The sequence below is a fragment of the Alligator sinensis genome, unplaced genomic scaffold (genome assembly GCF_000455745.1).
Source record: "Alligator sinensis unplaced genomic scaffold, ASM45574v1 scaffold138_1, whole genome shotgun sequence".
Classification (NCBI taxonomy): domain Eukaryota; kingdom Metazoa; phylum Chordata; order Crocodylia; family Alligatoridae; genus Alligator; species Alligator sinensis.
Window position 1 is genome coordinate 3,452,941 of NW_005841862.1, and position 19,004 is coordinate 3,471,944.

The 19,004-nt window shown below is 43.7% G+C and overlaps 1 protein-coding gene across 2 annotated transcripts in view; it reads right to left on the bottom strand.

Annotated features, from left to right (window-relative positions):
• Positions 1-18,613, bottom strand: part of PSEN2 (presenilin 2) — a 30,928-nt gene extending 12,315 nt beyond the window's left edge. Inside the window, exons 1-11 of one of the 2 annotated variants that reach the window (XM_025216202.1) lie at positions 18,522-18,547; positions 11,551-11,643; positions 10,221-10,416; positions 9,225-9,451; positions 7,251-7,392; positions 5,455-5,522; positions 4,061-4,281; positions 2,692-2,790; positions 2,080-2,157; positions 903-1,025; positions 1-10 (exon numbers count right to left, since the gene is read on the bottom strand). The exon at positions 1-10 is cut by the window's left edge and continues 79 nt beyond it. In XM_025216202.1, coding sequence (XP_025071987.1) covers positions 1-10; positions 903-1,025; positions 2,080-2,157; positions 2,692-2,790; positions 4,061-4,281; positions 5,455-5,522; positions 7,251-7,392; positions 9,225-9,451; positions 10,221-10,364 — 1,112 coding nt within the window. In that variant the 5' untranslated portion in view covers positions 10,365-10,416; positions 11,551-11,643; positions 18,522-18,547. Of the gene's footprint in view, positions 11-701; positions 1,026-2,079; positions 2,158-2,691; positions 2,791-4,060; positions 4,282-5,454; positions 5,523-7,250; positions 7,393-9,224; positions 9,452-10,220; positions 10,417-11,550; positions 11,644-18,521 lie in introns of those variants that run through there. The other variant, XM_025216207.1, reaches the window with a different exon arrangement.
• Positions 18,614-19,004: the final 391 nt, after the last annotated feature.

Here is a 19,004-nt window from a genome sequence, read left to right on the forward strand (position 1 = left end):
TTGACACCTCCTATTAAAAGCAAAAAAACCCTATGTCAGTTCCCTTGCTTTTACATCTATTCCTTTGTTCTCCTCTAGTGAAATTGGGTCATAGTTTCTATTCTTGACCAACACAACCCACACCACCATTCTGACTACACTAAAGATCTATGTGGCACAGTTATCTGGGTTCTCTTCTGCTTAGATTAAGGACAATAAAGAAGAAAATATTTTAATAGATAGCCCTTTGTAAATGCTTAAGAACCCAGGACACTGTCACTTTTAAAACCACCTAGAACAAACTGAAAGATACAGAGGTTCAATGCCAGGGAAGACTTTTTTTTGCAAGTTTCTTCCTCCCCTCTGTCCAGCTAACAGCCAGCTCCATGGTTACAGTTGTTGAGTCAAAGCATCTGAGATCCAAATGTCAAACTTTTCCAAGCTCACCAGGCACCATTAGACACTAAACATTTATCCATTTTTAGAACAACATTTAACTTCTTTTTGTGTCAACTTAACTGTTCTGGATGAGAGAGAGACAGTTAAAACATAAATAAGGCGCAAACCTTAATGCAGAAGAGTTGTATCATGATAAAGGTGCTAATATTAGTATAGTTTATATCTAGAGATGTAGTAAAATTTAAAACACATTATATCTGTGTATCCACACTAAGGGAGTTCCATGGACTAAAAACAACTTGGTTCACCTGTTTCTAAACTGAGTGGTTTAGAGATGCTGGGATGAAAGCCATCCATAGAAGAGATCTGTCATTTAAGAACACCCCAGTTGTTCACCAGTTGATAGATCTACTCAGGGAGGAGGAGAGTGCTACTGAACTTGAGGAAAGGTAATATAATCTGCTTCAGGCCATGTAGGATGGGAAGCAGTTTAAAAAGCTATTGTTGATGCAGATTTGCCTTACTTTCCTCCTCCTCCAGCTCCTCTAATGAAGAAGCAGTTGGATGGGATGGAGCAGGATTCCTGGTCTCAGAAATTTCAGAGTCCGAGTGCGAAGGGCTTTCATGATTCTCTCTCATATCTTCAGCTATGTCCCCGCAAAAAATGAAACAAGAACACACAGACACAAAATTAAGGAAGTTACATTAATAACTTGTTTTAAAAGCACAAGTGGCAAATTGTATGATGTTGCTTCCCCACAGAAAAGCAAAGGATGAGGACGCAAAGAGTAGTGTTCAGTAGGACTGACTTAAATACTGATTCTCAGTGGCTTTGAGAAGTGTGCCTGGATTGTTATTTGAAACAACAGAGCAACGGTCATGCTCTGCATGTGATGCATCATCTTAAGTGGTAGTTCCCATTTTTCATGGAACAACAGGAGTTTCCAGAGATCTGGAGGTCTGGGAATTTCTAGTAGATATGCTACTGTCACACAAGCAACCGGGCAGACTATCTAAATTGGAACTGATACACAGAGCTTTCACTTAGGAACTGGAGATGGGCGACCAAGCAGTTCACTTCTAATCTATGCCCTGTGCCAAAGCAGGATTGCTCTTTGTTGTCTGTTAGCCTATGGACCAATTTAGTTTATTCTCAACATTATGAAGCCTTGAAGTAATATTATTACTAAAGTATCTCCATTTAATAAAGATTTATCATTGGCTTCCAAAATGCAACAGGGTCAGATTTTTTTTTTGAAGTTGGAGAAAATTCATTGACAGGGAGCCTCCCTATTCCTAAAAATGCTACCTCAGAAATCATGTTTATTCACTCATTTTTAAAACTGTAGTTTTGCTTCAGTTTACAGCTTGAGTAAACTCTAATTATCCAGTCCCAATTGTACAAAGATCTAGAAGGCCTGCCCACTCTCTGAGCTACTTGCAAAATTTGTTTTAATTGCATTTAAAAAAAAGTTAGACAATACTTTTTTATAGAGTCTTATTATGAGCAACCCCTACGGCACTCTGCTAATCTTGGCTGACAAATCAGGTGAAGGATTGAGAAAGTTAGCAAAGTGCTACTGCAGCATGCAACAAAAAACATAATTAAGGAGCTCATATTTGTTGTGCCACAAGTTTGCTATTTGAAACATACATACACACATACCTCATTTTCATGAATTTGAAGAGATATAAACAAACCTGAATCCCATGTCTGCTGACTCAACCCCCTTGATGCTATATCTGGCTTTGCCATTCCTACTGTCCACACCACAGCAGCTGTATGGAAGAGAAAAATGTTCAGATAATCAAATAAGGCAGGGGTCCCATGACGAAGACAATTACATGCAATCACAGAATTAACGTGAGCATCAGAATATACTTGTACAAATGGAAAAATTAAGGTTGCATGGACAACCTTAATATTCTTTTTCTATAGGTTGTGTTTTGAGTATTACTGCAATAGGCTGAAGCACATTCCAAATATATTCACTGAGGTCCACACCACATACTAAAAGTTACTCAAAGTGATAACACTGGTAAATCAGTTAGGACACCTGGTCCCGAGGAAATTTAAACTAAAGTTTGTAACCCCTATTGTAATTAGAGTCAGACTGCCAGTTAACTAATGAGCCAACTCCTTTGTAAATGCCAATGTAGATACCCAGCATGCATTCAGTACAGGACCCAAACATTAGTGAAGTATTAAAGAGCAAGGAGCTAAGGAAATTCATGGTGATTAGCACAATGTGGATACAAGTTCTAAGTATGACCTTAAAACATTAGCACTCAAATCTAGAAAAGCATACTCACAAGAATAGATTAATGCAGGAAATATTGGCTCATTTCTTTCCTGTGCAGTTTCTACTAGCATTCTTAATGGCCCCTTGGGACACAGCACAGCCATCAGATCTGTGATGATAAAATGGGTCAGTCTGTCTGATTTCCAAACAAATACTATTATGTATTTTCTGAATCCTTAATCTTTCTCTCACAGGCTGTTGTTCCCCTCAAAGTGGCATCTAAGGATATTTGGTGAATGATTTCCTTGGTGACAATTTTACATGCCATCTTGTAGCTAGTCTCTGCTTGAATATGCTGTTTACTGAAATACAGTGAACCGTGGTTCAGTGTCACAGTAAGGTTTTCCAGTGTACCGACTAATGCTATGAAGTACTTACTGAGACAACCTTATTAATTTCCTTAAAAATGAGACGATATAATTCATAGTTTCATAGTTGGTAGGGTTGGAAGGGATCTGAGGAGATCATCTAGTCTGACCCCCTGCCATGGCAGGAAAGAGTACTGGGGGTCAAACGACCCCGGCCAGATGTTCGTCCAGCCCCCTTTTAAAGACCCCCAGGGTAGGAGCCAGCACCACTTTGTTTGGAAGTTGGTTCCAGGTCCTAGCCACCCTGACAGTGAAATAGCGCTTCCTAATGTCTAGTCTGAAACTACCTTCCACTAGTTTGTGTCTGTTGTTTCTTGTAACTCCCGGGATTGCTTGGGGGAACAGGGACTCTCCCAATGCCTGCTGGTCCCCCTTGACTAGTTTGTAGACTGCCACCAGATCCCCTCGCAGCTTTCTCTTTTGGAGGCTGAACAGGTTCAGGTCCCTCAGCCTCTCCTCATAGGGCCTGCCCTGCTGATCCCTGATCACGCGGGTGGCCCTCCTTTGGACCCTCTCCATACTGGCCACATCCCTCCTGAGGTGCGGCGCCCAGAACTGGGTGTTAACTGTAATGTTACATAGGCACAGTAACAGGTTAGAAATGAAGTGCAAGTATTTTTTTTTTAATCTCTGTTCCATTACCTACGGGCACGCACACTTCTTATTCTGCATTCTACGCACATCGTTTTTGGTTTTTGTACATTTCCTTCCTGTGCATCACCTCAGGCAAGTCAGAGCTCTAAATCATACGGATGTCACCTGCTGCGTTCCTCTAGTTCTGCATGTACATCCCAGTCTTAATTTATGCCAGGATCTGAGATTTCCTGATAACAAGCAAATGAGTTCTACCTTATCACAAAGTTATTAGTGATAAAGCCCAACTGCCCACAGTGCGGTTACCCATCACACCTAGCCACTGCCCACACCAGTAGCTAAATATGTTCAATAAAGCGAAGAAATTAAGCAGGACAAATTAAAGAAAAACCATACAAGAGTCACAAAAAGGCTTACCATAAATGGAGATGGCTCCTAGAATGACCCATGCTGACCACTCAGGTAAGTACTTAATGAAAACTAATGCCATCAGAGCACTGATCATAATGAGATAGGCCTGCTGGAGCTGAAGGGGGCCTTTCCAATGGATGCAAATCATCCCAACTGCTCCAAAATTCCAGATGACAAAGAAAAGAGTGGGGTAATCCATGGCCACATTGTATGTTTTAAACACTTCGCTGCAGGATAAAAACAAAGATTTAGACTCGGCAACAAGCTGGCAGCAAGACATCTTAATAGTGCTTAGCAACTGAGTAGACCTCCAGCTTTCCTAAGAGCAAATAAAATCATTCTTGCTTCAAACACAAACTGACTGACCCAGGAGGAACACTGACAGAGCAGCAAGAATTATGTAAAATAAGTCCCTCCATTCCTGGTGTCAGACTCCTCAGCAGTGTCACAGCTGACCATGCTTCTGTTTATGGACTGCAGCAACCAGCTGGAAGGAGCCACAGTGCCACAAATTCATTGACAAGCAGGAAACATCATCACTGCTTCCCATCTCCACCATGACAGATTACAGTAAGTGGGCAACTGATTGCTACTTCCAACTATCCACATTTTTATGGGAACAGTGTGGACCTTATATAAAACATAAAAGTGAAGAGCTGCCTTGATGGTAAAGGATTAGATTCCTCACTGATGGGAGGAAGATTTCAAGACCAAGCTGAACGAATTAGGGTTAGCAATGTGTACAGGATTAAGGAAGAAAGAAGATATTGTCTTGTCCAAGATATTAAAAAAACACCCTCCCTGACATTTACAACCCACACACATTAGATATTAGACCTGCTTCAGCACTGAAAAAAAAGACACAATTTTGCTCTAAAATGCTCTCTCTACAATTTTCAAGTCAAGGCCTTTGTCCATCAGAAAGTTTCCTTACATCTAGTTCTCAGATGCCACTACTGCATCGTTTTGTGAACTTCTCATTATCCAATCAGCAAACTCCAGTGAAGGCATTCCTTCCAAATAGGGACCTTTTGGAGAAGGGCAAGTCAGAACCTCAGCAATTTGCATCAGCAATTGGCATACTTGTTTTGATTTAGGTAGTAAGTGAACATTTGGGAGGAAAAAACCCCAGCAAGGATAATGGATCTAATATGCCTAATTCATTTATCAAAAACTGAGACTTACTTCAACAGTATTATGTACCATACCAGAAAATGGAGCATAATATATTTTGGGAAGATTTCACTGTTTTAAGAGAAGATCTCACTATAATAATCTCTAAGTCATTGCTGGGAGATGGGGTGGGGCATGTTTTCTTGGTATAAATTAGTTTTAGCATATATAAAAAAAGTTTTCAAGGACTATTTGTTTAGTAAGTTACAAGAAGAGCTTGTGCTTACCCAAGATAGATGTAGGTGAAGAGGAACAATAGCATCAGAGACGAAAGAATCAGCCAGCCATGGATAAACTATTCAATGGAGACACAAGATAGTAGTTGAAGGGGCTGGCTTTTCCCCTGCATTGCAGTGTTGTGTATAGCAGCATTGTTAGGAACCTCCACAACCTTCTGTCCTTTGACAGTATTCCCCTCTGGATCTTCTCTGCAGCCCTACATATGCCTGCATTCTTGAAAGCAAGATAAGGTGGTCCCCAGAGGCCACCTAGTAATCACCTCCTCCCTCCCCAAATAACTGGCAATCCATCCAGAAGGGAGCAAGAGAGGAAGCCGTTTGGTTTCATCCTCTACACTACACTAAAACCTCTCTCAAAGTCACCAAAGGCTTTCTCTTCAGTTACAAGAGGGCTGTTGTTTGCTATTATCCTGCTCAATTGCTCTATTGCTTTCATTAACTGAACACTTCCTCCTTCGCTTTCACAGCCCACACATCTCAGACTGCTCTACTGTCCCTGCACCTTAGTCAGTTCCCCTGAAGCCACCACAGCTTCTTAGGGTCCCACAGAGTTCTGCCTTTGATCCCACCGTGTGTAAGTGGTTAGACATACTAGCTTCCAGTCCAGCTACTAGTATTTCCAAGGTTATATCTAGCCCCAGCTTCTACCCTCCCTTCTTTTCAGACATGTAATCTCACGTACATACCCCTTGCTGTAGCACTTGTAGTATATAGAGGATTCACAGACATTAATTCATTTTAATAACAAGCTTGTGAGGTAGGCAACTGAAAGCATTATCCCCACTTGGCAAGGAGATAAAGAAGCTTGCCCAAGGCTAGATAGCAAGTCTAGGTCAGATCCAGAATTAGAAGTCAGGAGTGCCTGGCTTCTAGCCTGGTGCTGGCGCCCCCTAGACAATGCTGGTTACCATATCTTGGCATGTATTCTTGTACAGCCTATGAGAACTGAATTTGCCTTTCCCCTCAAACTGTTCTCTCCATCCCCCACCCCCCTCATACAACTCTGTTCTTGGCTGTGAAGACTAGAATAATTTTGCTTCTCAAAAACCTGGTCCCAGCTCTCTGGAGAGAGGAAAAACTGAGCAGGCAGTGCATTATATCAAGGCATCTGCACTGGCTAATACAAATCACTCAGAACTGGGTAGAAACCCTGAAACCTCTCTCAAAGCTGTAAGACTCAAGTCAAAATGGAAATTATGGCACAAAGTAGCAGACCATTACCTTATAAGGAAGAGCATGGTTGTGTGTCATAAAACACCCCCCCAATTTTTTTTTATGAAATTAGATTCAAATCAACCTTAAGCCTAGGCAGAACATTCAAACAGCTCTATTACTGCAATTCTTTACGTCTTTCCTGTGTTACTTTGCAGACTGACCACACTTTAGAATGAGCTATAAGAAAGGGAGATAAAGAAAATGTGGTCTCTGTTCAGTCCAGAACTTTATGCAACAGCCACTTGAGTTTCATTTTGTAGTAAAGGGTATTGCGCAAGAACAGAGAAGGGCCGAGGCTAGATGCATTCAGTTTTACACTAGCTGAAAAGCTAACCATGAACTTCCCAACAGTTAAAGACAACCTACCCACACACATACCACAAACAACAAATCAACCACAGTAAAACTTGGAAGTTATTTGTTAAAGAGATGACAGACTAGTCCTGGACTGGACTTTGGTACTATAACTTCTGAAAGTGACTCTTCCCTACAGCAAACCAACTCTACTAGAACTAGCTTGTAGCAAATAGCTAAACCACTGCAGGCTTTGCCTAGCATAAATACTTTACCTTGTAACAACGATATTTATATAGTATAACTAGGAAGACTGTCATTACAACAATGACACTGATCATTATGAGGGTGTTCAGCACAGAGTTCAGGAGACGCTGGCCCACAGAAGGTGTGTCTTCACTGAAGGGAGTATATATCCTGCAGGGTAAAGCAGAAGTAGTGTAAGAGATGTATAGTAAGCAATGGAACATGATACACCATGTTAATACACTGCCACCCAGGTACATTTTGTCTTTTAGCAAGCATGTCATGATGACTAACACAGCTAACTACATCTCTCCACCCTTGCTCTAAGCAAATGGACCAAAGACTTAAATGTCTTTAAGACTTTTAGTTTCACTTCAAGCCACTATTCATTTTTGCTGCATGTCTAAGGATCCTTCCAGTTCTTTATCTTTCTATGATATTGTTAAAGGTGTACCACTGATTTATACTTTCCTCCATTTGGTAAAGGGCATCTCTCCTGATTTTGAGGCATTGTAGCATTTTGTTTCTTTTGGTTACATAGTGTACCCTAGATTAATGAAAAGACAACTTTGTTTTACTGATCTGCAACTGTTGGTGTCATGTGATACACTACTCTCTTTGAAGTTGTATTGTGTTTAGTATCAGACTGTCAAGTTCAGTGTGGTTTTACACTATGCTTCATGCATTCACATGTGCACTTCTTCACTAGATATTGCAGCTTCACACATCTAATTTTTGGCAGCTTCTTTCTAAAGGACTTCAGATAATTGAGAATATACTACAGTCAAAGAAACCATTAGCCCCTGCCCTCTGTCCATTTGAATTGCCCCCCATGTTTGTCTTCCAGCCCTAGAAATGTCCTCATTTATAGCTACTGTCTTGGTCAGGGTGGACCAGAAGGAACAATCAAGTAAGTCCCCAAGAAACAAAAGTCTTTACCCATTTACCTGAAAGGACACACCACTTTTCAATTGTAGCCACCCTGTGGCTCAAAGGACTGGGTATCCAACCCTTATTCCTCCGTGGGGAGCAATTTTACTATGATTCTGGCCATATCAGAGGTTGAATTCTTTTTCAACACTATCCATATGATGGCCTAATAACAGTGCCCTTTCCTACAGTGATTCAGCAGAACTTGGATTTTTCATCTAGGGATGGTATGCACCCCGCTTAACTCACAATGGGCTGCCAAATCAAGAATAAGCTATGCATCCAGTTAAAGTAACAGCTTCAGCAAAGGGTACTGCTTCTCTGAACAACTGGAGCATGGATGCAATCTGCAGAGCTGATTGGAGAAGTGACACCCTTTGAAACAGAAGTGCAAGCAAGTAACCAGAGTACCTCTTTAGTCCCATGAAGGTATTTGCTGTGACTCCCCCACCCAAACAAGTTTCAAATCCCTTGCTTTTGTCAAGCAGGGTAAGGAATCTAACCCCACAAAGTATCCAGTTTCTACTGCGCAACACATGCACATTCAAATTCTCTCATCTGGATTTAGCATATTTAGTCCAATTCAAAAAGAGCAAGGGGTACCTACAGACATGCTCGTTCACATTCAAATTAAAACATGTCAGAGCAGACTTGATTAATCTGATCTGCATTCCAATTACAACGCTCCAGCATCTTACTGTCACATATACTAAGCCCCCATGCATTTAAAAAAGGCTGCAGGGGCACTTAATCTAAAGCTCATTCAACAACTTTTAGATAAAGTGTCCCTGCAGCCATTCTGAAATGTGTAGGGGCTTAATACATGTGACAGTGAGCCATTTTAATTAGAGCAGCTGTCTGGGAACTGATCTAATCAAAATCCACCCCCCACACCCCTCCCCTGAGCACATGTATAGGCAACCAATATGCTCTCTGCTCATTTGAAAACAAATTTTAACAAAGCAGATAAAGGCTCTCCCAACCCACTGAAAATATTCTCCATGTACAAAAACAGCTACTCTAGGAACATGTTTGTAATGCCAGAGATCACACTCAGAGAGAAACCTACTTACAGCTGCCCGTTTTTCTCCGTGTAGAAGCGCACTGACTTTATGGTGGCAACAACAACAATCATACAAAGTGTGACAGGCACAAAAAGCATGATCACATGTTTGGCTCCATATTTCAGAGTCAGTTCTTCTTCTTCATTGTCCAACCGAACATCTTGCACCAGAAGTTCTGCGTCAGAATTTCCATGTGCAACATCATTAGAGCTACCACTGCTACCAGTGTACCTCTTCTGTTAAAAAAAGAAAAAACATGTATGAGACCCCCTTTATTTGCTGTGAAAAAAAAAAATCCCTTGCTAGTTAACAATTCATAACAATGCAGAACAGCATCCTATATTAGAACACCAGAAAAACTTAGGGTGAAATAAACATGTAGGCTACATGACTAAATAATATCATTACCAACACAACCAGATGGGCCCAGAACTGCACAAGGTGTTTTTAAAATCTCAGGTGCATTGCAAACACTTCAAGCATGGGTGTGTGATGTGCAATGTTTGGGGGGAGGGGGGGTGGGGGAAGCTTCTGAAACTGTAACAGAAGGAAATTTTTCACTTGAATGGTCTTATGATGCACAGTTGTTTGAACATGCCCTCTCAGCAATTCTGTGCTTGCGTCACACAGATACTTCATGACTACCTGAACAAGACTCCATCTCTTATTTAGCCAGTACTGACAAAGGTAGCTACTTTAACTTCCTTAATGCTAGACAGCATGAAAGGATCTCTCCCAGAGAAGTCACATGCAGAACTAAAATATACAGTTCTAGCAACTGGCAGGAAGTGAGAGGGGTGTGCAGTGAAATTAAAAGCCATGTATACAAGGAAAGATGGCAATGGTGCTACCATTATACTGTATATTTCTTAAACAACTACACCTCCAGAGCAAGAACTAATTGACTCCTGCATGCAACATACTGGAAGGCCCTCAGTGATCCGTTCAGCAGAGCAGCAATAGCATCATGCCACATTTCCTCATTTTTTAGAAGTGCAGTCCTACCCTGTGTGTCTGTGTTTCCACCACTTCTGGTGTTTGCAGGCCATCCTGGTAGGAGGGCACAGGAGGACTCTCAACTGACATCAGGGAGGTTCTCTCATTGCAGGGCTCTTCTTCACTGTCAGAGCTGTTCATGAAAGTTATCATCTTCCGTCTCCCCTGAAGGCTTAGGAGTGGCACAATAAAGACCTGCTAGAGCCTTAAACACAGGGAGAGTAAATGGAGAGAAACCATTAACATTACAATGCAAACAGACAGGACTAGAGATTTCCACAGTATATGCCCTTGCAGTGGGAATGCTACAGCAGGGGTTCATCTCTTATTGCAAGAAGATAAATCAGCACAGTGTACACTGCACAGCGCTGTAGCTTGCTTGATTAAATGAGGTATATTTTAAGTGGTTAGGGAGGGGAAGTGAAATTCAATGCAAAAACAGCAACCAGGTGAGAATTCCTTTTTAAAGCTATAGCCTGCAGGGCTGCTGCATCCATGCTTTCTCTGCCTCCTCCCCCATTGCCTTGGCTGATGTAGAGGGATGGTCTCTGGGGTTTCAAAAGTAGTTCATTTTCCAGGGCCCAATCAATTTTTCCACTTCTGCTGAATGCCAACGGCAAGGTGATAGCCTGTCTGCCAGAGAGCAGCTCCCATAGCACAGACCAATGAACAGCAGCCAGATGGTGCTAAATGACTAGTTACCTGGAACTTGGGCTAAATGCACGCTAGTAACCTAGAGGTCATCTGAATTTCATAGGAAGTTCCCCCTCACCCAATAAGAATGGTAAGGCATTGCCTTTTCTTGAGAGCTAAGCTCTGTCTCTCTCACTTATGTTGGCCAGTATTTTGGCAGCTATATTATTCTATAGAGAAAAAAACCATTTGGAAACAACAGATTTTGCTGGCCTAATTTCCACACTGCTGGCTGTGCAAAACGGACAGTGACATGCTGAAGAAAAAAATATAAACAACTCCCCTTCCCTCCTCTCTCCTCCCCCACCACACCATGTTCACTACAAAACCTAGGTACCCTGACAAATGCCAGGTGGCCACGGCTGCAATGCCAAGGCTTCAGTCAACTCTAGGATCCGATTTCTTTCACTCTACTGCCTTCCACTTTTAATATCAAACAACTTTTCCATATGAGTGGGTTTGTAACAGCTCAATCCAGGAGAATCCATTTTAGTGTTTTACCATTCAAATGAGAGAGGCTGTTTGAGCTGGTTCAAGGAAGTTAGTTACATCTGGTTTTCAGGCAATTCCCAGGAAACACAAGCCAGACCCCTCATACATTGGAAGATTTTAACCAATTCATTAGAAAGCTGCAAAATGCATTTACCATCACCAGGACATCTATAGAGCACTGAATCCAGGCACTGCAACAGAGAAACCCAATATGCCTCAAGAAGTAGAGACTGTCCTCCTCTTACCCCTAAAGTAGAAGCATACAGAAACTAATCATTTTGGCCAAGGTTACAGGATAAATCCAGGCTAGTGCTCTCACGACCCAACCAGAAGACCAATTTCAGACATGGGAGTCTAGAAGATAGCCAGGACATTTCTCTCTTTTTAATATGTGGGGTAAGAAAGGAGAAATCAGGAGACTCCCTTTCCACCGCAACGCCTCTGATCTTTGCTGATTTTGGACCTACCTCTCAGAGAGTTTTACAAACAGAGCCCAATATAGCTAGATGAGAGACTTCAAGACAGGCACCCCACCACTTTCTCTTCAAAGCTCTTATAATTTTATCCCTGTCTCAGTGACAGATGAAGCAACATCCAGGAAAGGCAGAGCTGACACAAGCTGTCAGTGTTAGACTGCCTGCTTTACAATACCAATGTGCTTTTTCTGGCCCAAGTTCTAGGGAGCATACATCCACTTCTGTTCACACCCATATTGCAAGTGCAGATTCCCTGCCTACGGGGGTTTATCAGGCGAGCTTCTCAGGGGGTCACATATCTTGAAAGTATAAGGACACTGTGAAATGTAAGGTTTATTAGTCATCAAAGGGAAAGTCAGGTTTGTGTTGTATGTGCATTTAAGCAATATACGTGAACTAGTGAAGCAAGAATAGTCAAAGAGCCTACCATCAGATCATAACTAAACTCAGCTGGTCAGGGAGCTTCATAAACAGCTGCACAGCTTCTGCATATACCCACTGTCCAATTTCCACAGCATTTGAGAAGTCTCTTTCCCCCACAAGCTTCTCCATGCAATCCCTGCAATTTGACCAGTGCACCACTCTGCTAATGCAGGTGGAGATGACAACTAGTGTTTTCACTAGCCAAACTGGGCTTCGTGTAGAAGCTAAATATTTAACAACAGTAGCAGCAGCAGCAGAAGCAACCTTCTCCAAACAACATTCCAGTGTCAATAATCATAAAGATGGAAGGAAATTTCTTATTTTAAAAGAGATGTTTTAAAACTGTTAGAAGACACTGTTGTAGCAAAACCCCCAGGTTTTGGGGGTTTTTTTTTATCTATTTAAAAATACATTCCCTCCCCATCCCCAACCATTTCTGACTTTCTCTCTGCCCTCTCTATCCCTTACAGTGATTACAAGTAATACTAGGTAAGCTAAGTTCTTGTATATTTTATTGTAATAAGCCCCCTTTTTATAGATTGCAAATAGTGTTTTGTTATGTTTGTATTGATTTTTACTATTTTATATTGTATTATATCGTGTTCCTATCATTTATGCATTTTTATTGTTTCATATTAATATTGTATGGTTTAGGCCTGTGTCTGTTAAGTGATGTCAAGTATCCATTCCCACCTTGTTCCCATGCCTTGTTGTGTAAGTATGTTGCAATTCTGTAACCTCTCCCAAGTAAATTGGTTTTCCCTGAATTCCTGAAGCAAAAGAGTGAATGGATGAGTAAAACACAATGATAGCAGGATCCCCTACTAAATCCCCCCAGCCATTAGAACCACCCTCCACATTCAAGACACAAAAGATGAGGCAACCACCATTGTGCCAAGGCTGCACATGCTCAGTATGAACACCTGGAACCCTCTGGAGCAGGGCTGACCCTGCCTGGACACAGGCCCTCCCCATAGGAGATCAGAGGTAGTCTGCCCCATAAAAAGGGGTAGTAAAGACTGACTCCTTGGGATGCCACCTTCACCTGAACCAGACCTGCTCCAAGTCACACTTCCAATCAACCCAGAGCCTCTGCTGGCAACCCCACTCTGGACAACACCTGCTGGAGAAAGACCTCGACTGGCCATCAAGGACCTCCTCCCAGCCTGGATAGGTAGCTATCACCCCCACCCTCTCTTCAACCAAGAACTTGGACTCTTTCTCTTTCCTGCCTGGACTCCAACCCTTCCACAGAGTCTCTTTCTCCTGCTGTCATTGTGTGTGTGGGAACCAAGCTGTACGGTACAGTATTAATTTAATAAAACTGTTATTCGGAACCCTGAGTTGGGTTTTGCTTTGCTACGATTCTGGCCCTGCTCCAATCTCTGCTCCTCGCCCCTCTAACTTCTGTCTCATTTCTCCCTCTCCTGCTTCTGGTTCACCACCACCTCCAACACCTGGCCCATGCTCCTGTGGCTCCAGCCGTCCTGAGCTCCTCTCTACCTGCAAACTGCTGTTTCTTTGCTATTGCCCCATCTCCACTGCCTTTTCCCCTGATCTCTCCCACTTGCTCTTTAGTTACCAAGCACCCCAAGCATAGGTACCACAGGCACCAACACACACACACACACACACAGTCACCTAAGTCAGTATTTAACCTGTGTGTATGTATGTATACTGTGTATGATTTCATGTCATTATCATTAGAGTATGTATGTGCTTGTATTGGCAATAGTATGCATGTGCCTAGGCTGGTAATTTTGGATGTGTATGTGCCTGAGTTGGTAGTGTGCGTGTGCATGCCTGGTGGGGGTGTATGTACCTAGAGTGTGTGCGTGCGCCTGATGTTTGTGTGTGTATGTGCAATTGTACACCACACTCTCCTGTCTAACAGTGTGATATTGAGATCCTGAGCATTGGCCTGACCCCACAAGGCGACACTGTCTTCTACACAGAGAACTAAGAAAAACACCATGGAGAAATGCAACAGTTATTCTGTTCAGGCTAATACACTCAAACATTATTTCACCAATGCACCTTCCCTCCATTTATGATGTACTGGTTTGGTAGGACATGGGATGGAGCATTCTTAATATACCATAGTATTGAGGAACACAGTGAAGAGCCTTAGTAGCAGCACTCATCTCTTCTGTGAATGCTGCACCTAGATGCAACAACAGGAAGTTCCCATTTCCCTTTTCTTCTTGTCATTATGTGAGTTACCCTTTGACCTGCAAGTTGGTAAGTAGTCTCAAAATGGAGACAAAAAAGGACATTCATTCCCCTTTCCCACAGGCACCAACATTCAGCTTCTCTATGCTGCTATTTCTTTCAGCTGATTTGTGATGGCCTGGAGCAAAGCTTTTTACAATTTCATGTCTAGAAGTCTGACAGTGACTGCAATAAAACATCACTTTTAAGTAAGTCTGGCCCCCTCCCCCATACGTCTGTTGGAGACCACCTGATGACTCTCATTTAACTGCTGAGCACAGCCAGTGCTTGGGGCTGAACAAAGCAGAAGAGAAGGCCCCTGTTGCATTCCAAATGGGAAGCCAACACAACAGATCACAAGGCATCATGTGTCCATGAAGAGAGCATTGTAAAGTGATGCAAGTTGTTTCTTTCTATACCATTTTGGTTAGTGGGAATGGGGCTCTTGAAGAGAGTGGTGTTTTAAGGAGTTATATTAACCACAAGGGGACTAAACCAGCAAGCATCTAGCAACAGGACCCAAAGAAAGAGTCTTCCAAGTCCTTTATTTCAGTCCAATCTATGAAATGTCAGTGCATGTAAACAAAGTATTTTCCTCAGCTGGCTTTGGAAGAAGGTAGGACTTTACTGTTTTCCTTCAGGAGAGGAAAACAGTAAAGAAAGCAAGAAGGGCTGAGAGAAACATGTTTCCTTTATGGTCTCACTGATAGAAGATTTCAGAGTGAAAAACGCAGGCTTTGCCTGTGTTTCCAAATCAAGACTACATGCAGTTAGTGAGGAAGAAAGACCATAGGCACCATGCATGGTAAGTCACAAAAGGACACAAATCTACCTTTTTGAATGTAAAATCATTAGAAGTCTCCAGTTTTCTTAACTTTTCTTCCCCCATAAATTAAGTGGCTGATTATAGTCAGTTCTTAACTTTTTTTCCCCCATAAATTAAGTGGCTGATTATAGTCTTGAATGGCAAAAATAAAATTGGGCAATAGCTCTGGACTCTGACTTACTACTAGCAAGCAAGAGCTGGGAAGGAAACAGCTGTTTTGGCTTTAACTCTCCTGTTTTTTCAGGATTCAGGCTACTAGCCGTCAGAAATCAATGAGAAACAAGCAAATACATCTGAGAATAGGGAAAGAAGTCTGTTGTGCAATAGGCCATATTGGCTGAGAGTAAAAACAACAAAAAAACCCCAAAAGAAACCAACACAACAAACCCGCAAGTAACTCAACTCCACTGCCTTTCATGGGCTATAGAAATTATCACTGAGGATTTCCCTGCTGCATTTTCATCTTACTAGAAACAATTTCTCTCTTGGGCTCATACCCCTGGACTGTAGATGGCTACGGCTCTTGCTCCCAGGACAAATAAATAAGCTGAACACTGTACTTCAGATTTTATCCACTGCAAAATGAAACATGATAGCAGTACAGATACTGCAACATAATAGCTGGTCTCACTTGGCAGGAAACTTATTACTCAACTTTTAAGTTTTAAGAAAGACCTGCTTCCGGGTGCCACTCTCATTGATGGTCTATAGGTGAGAGGACCCATTTCTTTTTGTTGCCTTTAGATCAGCTATTTCCACTACTGTCCTACAGGCAACCCACACATGAAAGTACGTAATGTGTTGCACATATCTTTTGCTCTCCCTGTCAACTTCAGTTTGAACTCTTGCTTTTCTGAGGCTATGGGCAGCATGGGCAAGTCTCTTGGGCAATATGTTGCCCACAAGCCATGGGTTGGCAAGCACTGCTTTAGGTCCACAAACAGATATGAAGTAGTATAAACAGGTTTTCCCTAAGTTTAGGCCAAGAAAGATAACTGCTACTGGTAAATTCCAGAGGAAAATATAGCATTTAGACCAGTATTTCTCAACCCATGGGTCACAAGAGTATATGAAAAGGTGGCAAACAAACTTTAAAAATGGATTCTCCTTTAAAGAAGAAAAATGTGGGAAACCATGGCTTTTCCCTTATAGGCTGGCAGAGTTCCAGACTGCAAGGGGCTGCTTGGGACCCCTCATGTCCCACACACACCCCGTCCCACACACTGGGGGGAAGAGGGCAGTGGGTCATGAATGAGGGGCACTGGGCTGGGACTGGCCATCGAGGTTTACAAACAGGTCCTCGTACAAAGAAGGTTGAGAACCACTGGTTTAGACAATATACGAGGCAAGGACAAATCTAAGTGTGATGCCATGCCTCCCGGCTGACCACCCACATGATCAAGATGAGAAGCTGCTCACAGTAAATTGTGAATGCTATAGGCCTGCAGCCCTGCTGTCTCCACCTGAAGGAGACATTATTGTCAGCTCTGACTTTGCAGATCTGTGACTCCTTCTTTCTTAGCTCTTATCTAGACTTAGCAGGGTGGGTAGGAACAGCTAGACCAGCAAGACTAGTAGAGTTTAAACTAGTTTCCTAAACAGAATAAACTATCCTGGTAAAAGGACTACTTTTCTGGTACACCTGGTATTACATTAGGGTCTCTCCTTGTGTAGAAGTGTCAGGAGTGAGAAGACATCACCTCCCTCTCCATAGATGACAGGGTTAGGTCAGCAAAACTAATGTGCCAGGCCTAATTATGGGGGAGTGAAATAATTAATAATATGTACATTTAAATGATCATCACTGGGCTTCCGAGGCAGCATATCCTGGAGATGACAACAGGGTAGCTTGTACGTCACAGCCATTGCTGCTGGCTACTGACACTCTGAGATGTCCCTGCTTCAGTAACACCCCTGCTTCTATCATAGACTTGTCTCTGAAACTAAGTAAACTGCAAGATGTGTGGCAGTTACCCATGTCAGTCCAAAGTCAAGTAGAAGGCCAGGTCGATTTTCATCTTACAGACCAACCAAACTAAATGAGCACTGGTTATTGGCCAGAACCAAGGGAGAGGAGATCACAGAATCATAGAAAATGAGGGTTGGAAGGGATCTCAGAAGGTCATCTAGTCCAGCCCCCTGCTCAAAGCAGGACCTACCCTAACAAGATCATGCCAGCCAAGGCTTTGTCAAGCCGGGCCTAAAAACTTCCAAGGAGATTCCACCACCTCTCTGGGTAACCTGTTCCAGTGTTTCACCACCCTCCTAATGAGAGTTTTTCCTAATATCCAACTTAAATCTCCCTTGCTGCAGCTTGAGGCCAATGCTCCTTGTTCTGTCATCTCTCACCACTGAGAACAGTCCAGCTCTGTCCTCTTTGTAACCACCTTTGGGTAGTTAAATTCCTCCTCAATCTTCTCTTCTGCAGACTAAATATGAGGAGAAGCTGAGGGAACTGGGGTTAAGTATGTGCCCCAGCCCCCTCACCATTTTTGCTGCCCTCCGCTGGACTCTCTCCAACTTGTCCACATCCTTTCTGTAGTGGGGCGGGGGGGTGGAAACTGAACACAGACCTCCAGATGTGGCCTTCCCAGGACTAAATAGAGATCTGGACTCCGGCCTCGGCTCTGCCTTGAGATGCATCACCAAGTCACTCAATACTCATTTCTCCTTTTCCCACTTTACGGGAAAGGGGAAATTAGTAACTTGGCTACGGGAGAGCTCGGAGGGGCTCAGAAGAACAGTGCCGGACCCCGGAAGAGAATAATCCAAGCTCTGCAAAGTGGGCAGCTTTCCTTCTGTCCCAGAAAGCTCCCATAGGTGGCAGCAAGGAAGAGGGTGCTCGCCCAGGGGCCACCAACCACGCACACCTCTACCTTGGGGCAAAAGAATCATCCCTGTCTATGCTTGCCTGGGCACCTGCTAATTACTCCCCATTTCCCCCGTCCCAGCACTTCTTTGCTTGCAGCCCCAGTCTGATCCCACGAGCCTGATCCCATTCCCTGGCCGCGTCCCAAGCGCAGGCGCAGCCTGGAGACCGGGGCACGGGAACCGCGGTGGGAAATTGACGGAGGGCGGAGCGAGTCTCGGGCGTGTGGCCCTGGCCCCTCGCAGGGCACGAGAGGCGCCGCAACCCCCCGGCCCGGCCTGGCCCCTCCCCCCGCCACGCGCGGCGCGAGCTGTGTTTACCTGGCCCTTGTCAAGCCCTGGAGTCCTCTGCGCTCCTATTGGCTCCACCGCGTTCTCTTCGCAAACGCCGGCTGGGAGCGGCGCGGGCGCCGATGGGCCGGAACCGCTGCCGCTCAGCGCGTGTCCCCGCCCCCCCGTTCCGCGGCTCCAATCGGAGCGAGAGCTGGCCGGGGGAAGAGCCACCCAATGGGAGCAGGCGGTGGATGGAACGGGTTCTTCCCTCGCCCACTACCGCTCACGTGCTTCTGTTAAGGGCGCGCACTGAGTGAGGCAGTAATGAGTGGCAGGAGCTCGCTGGTAGTGTCGGTGCAGGGGGATCCAGGGGGGGCCGCAGCTGCCCTCTCCCCGTCCACTGCCCCTCAGCACACGCAGGAGCTGCAAGAGGGGTCCTGTGTAGGGAGCCCTTCCAGGCCCTCTTGCAACACAGTAGTTCTCAACATTTTTTGCGCCAGGATGCATTTGTAAACATCGATGGCCAATCTC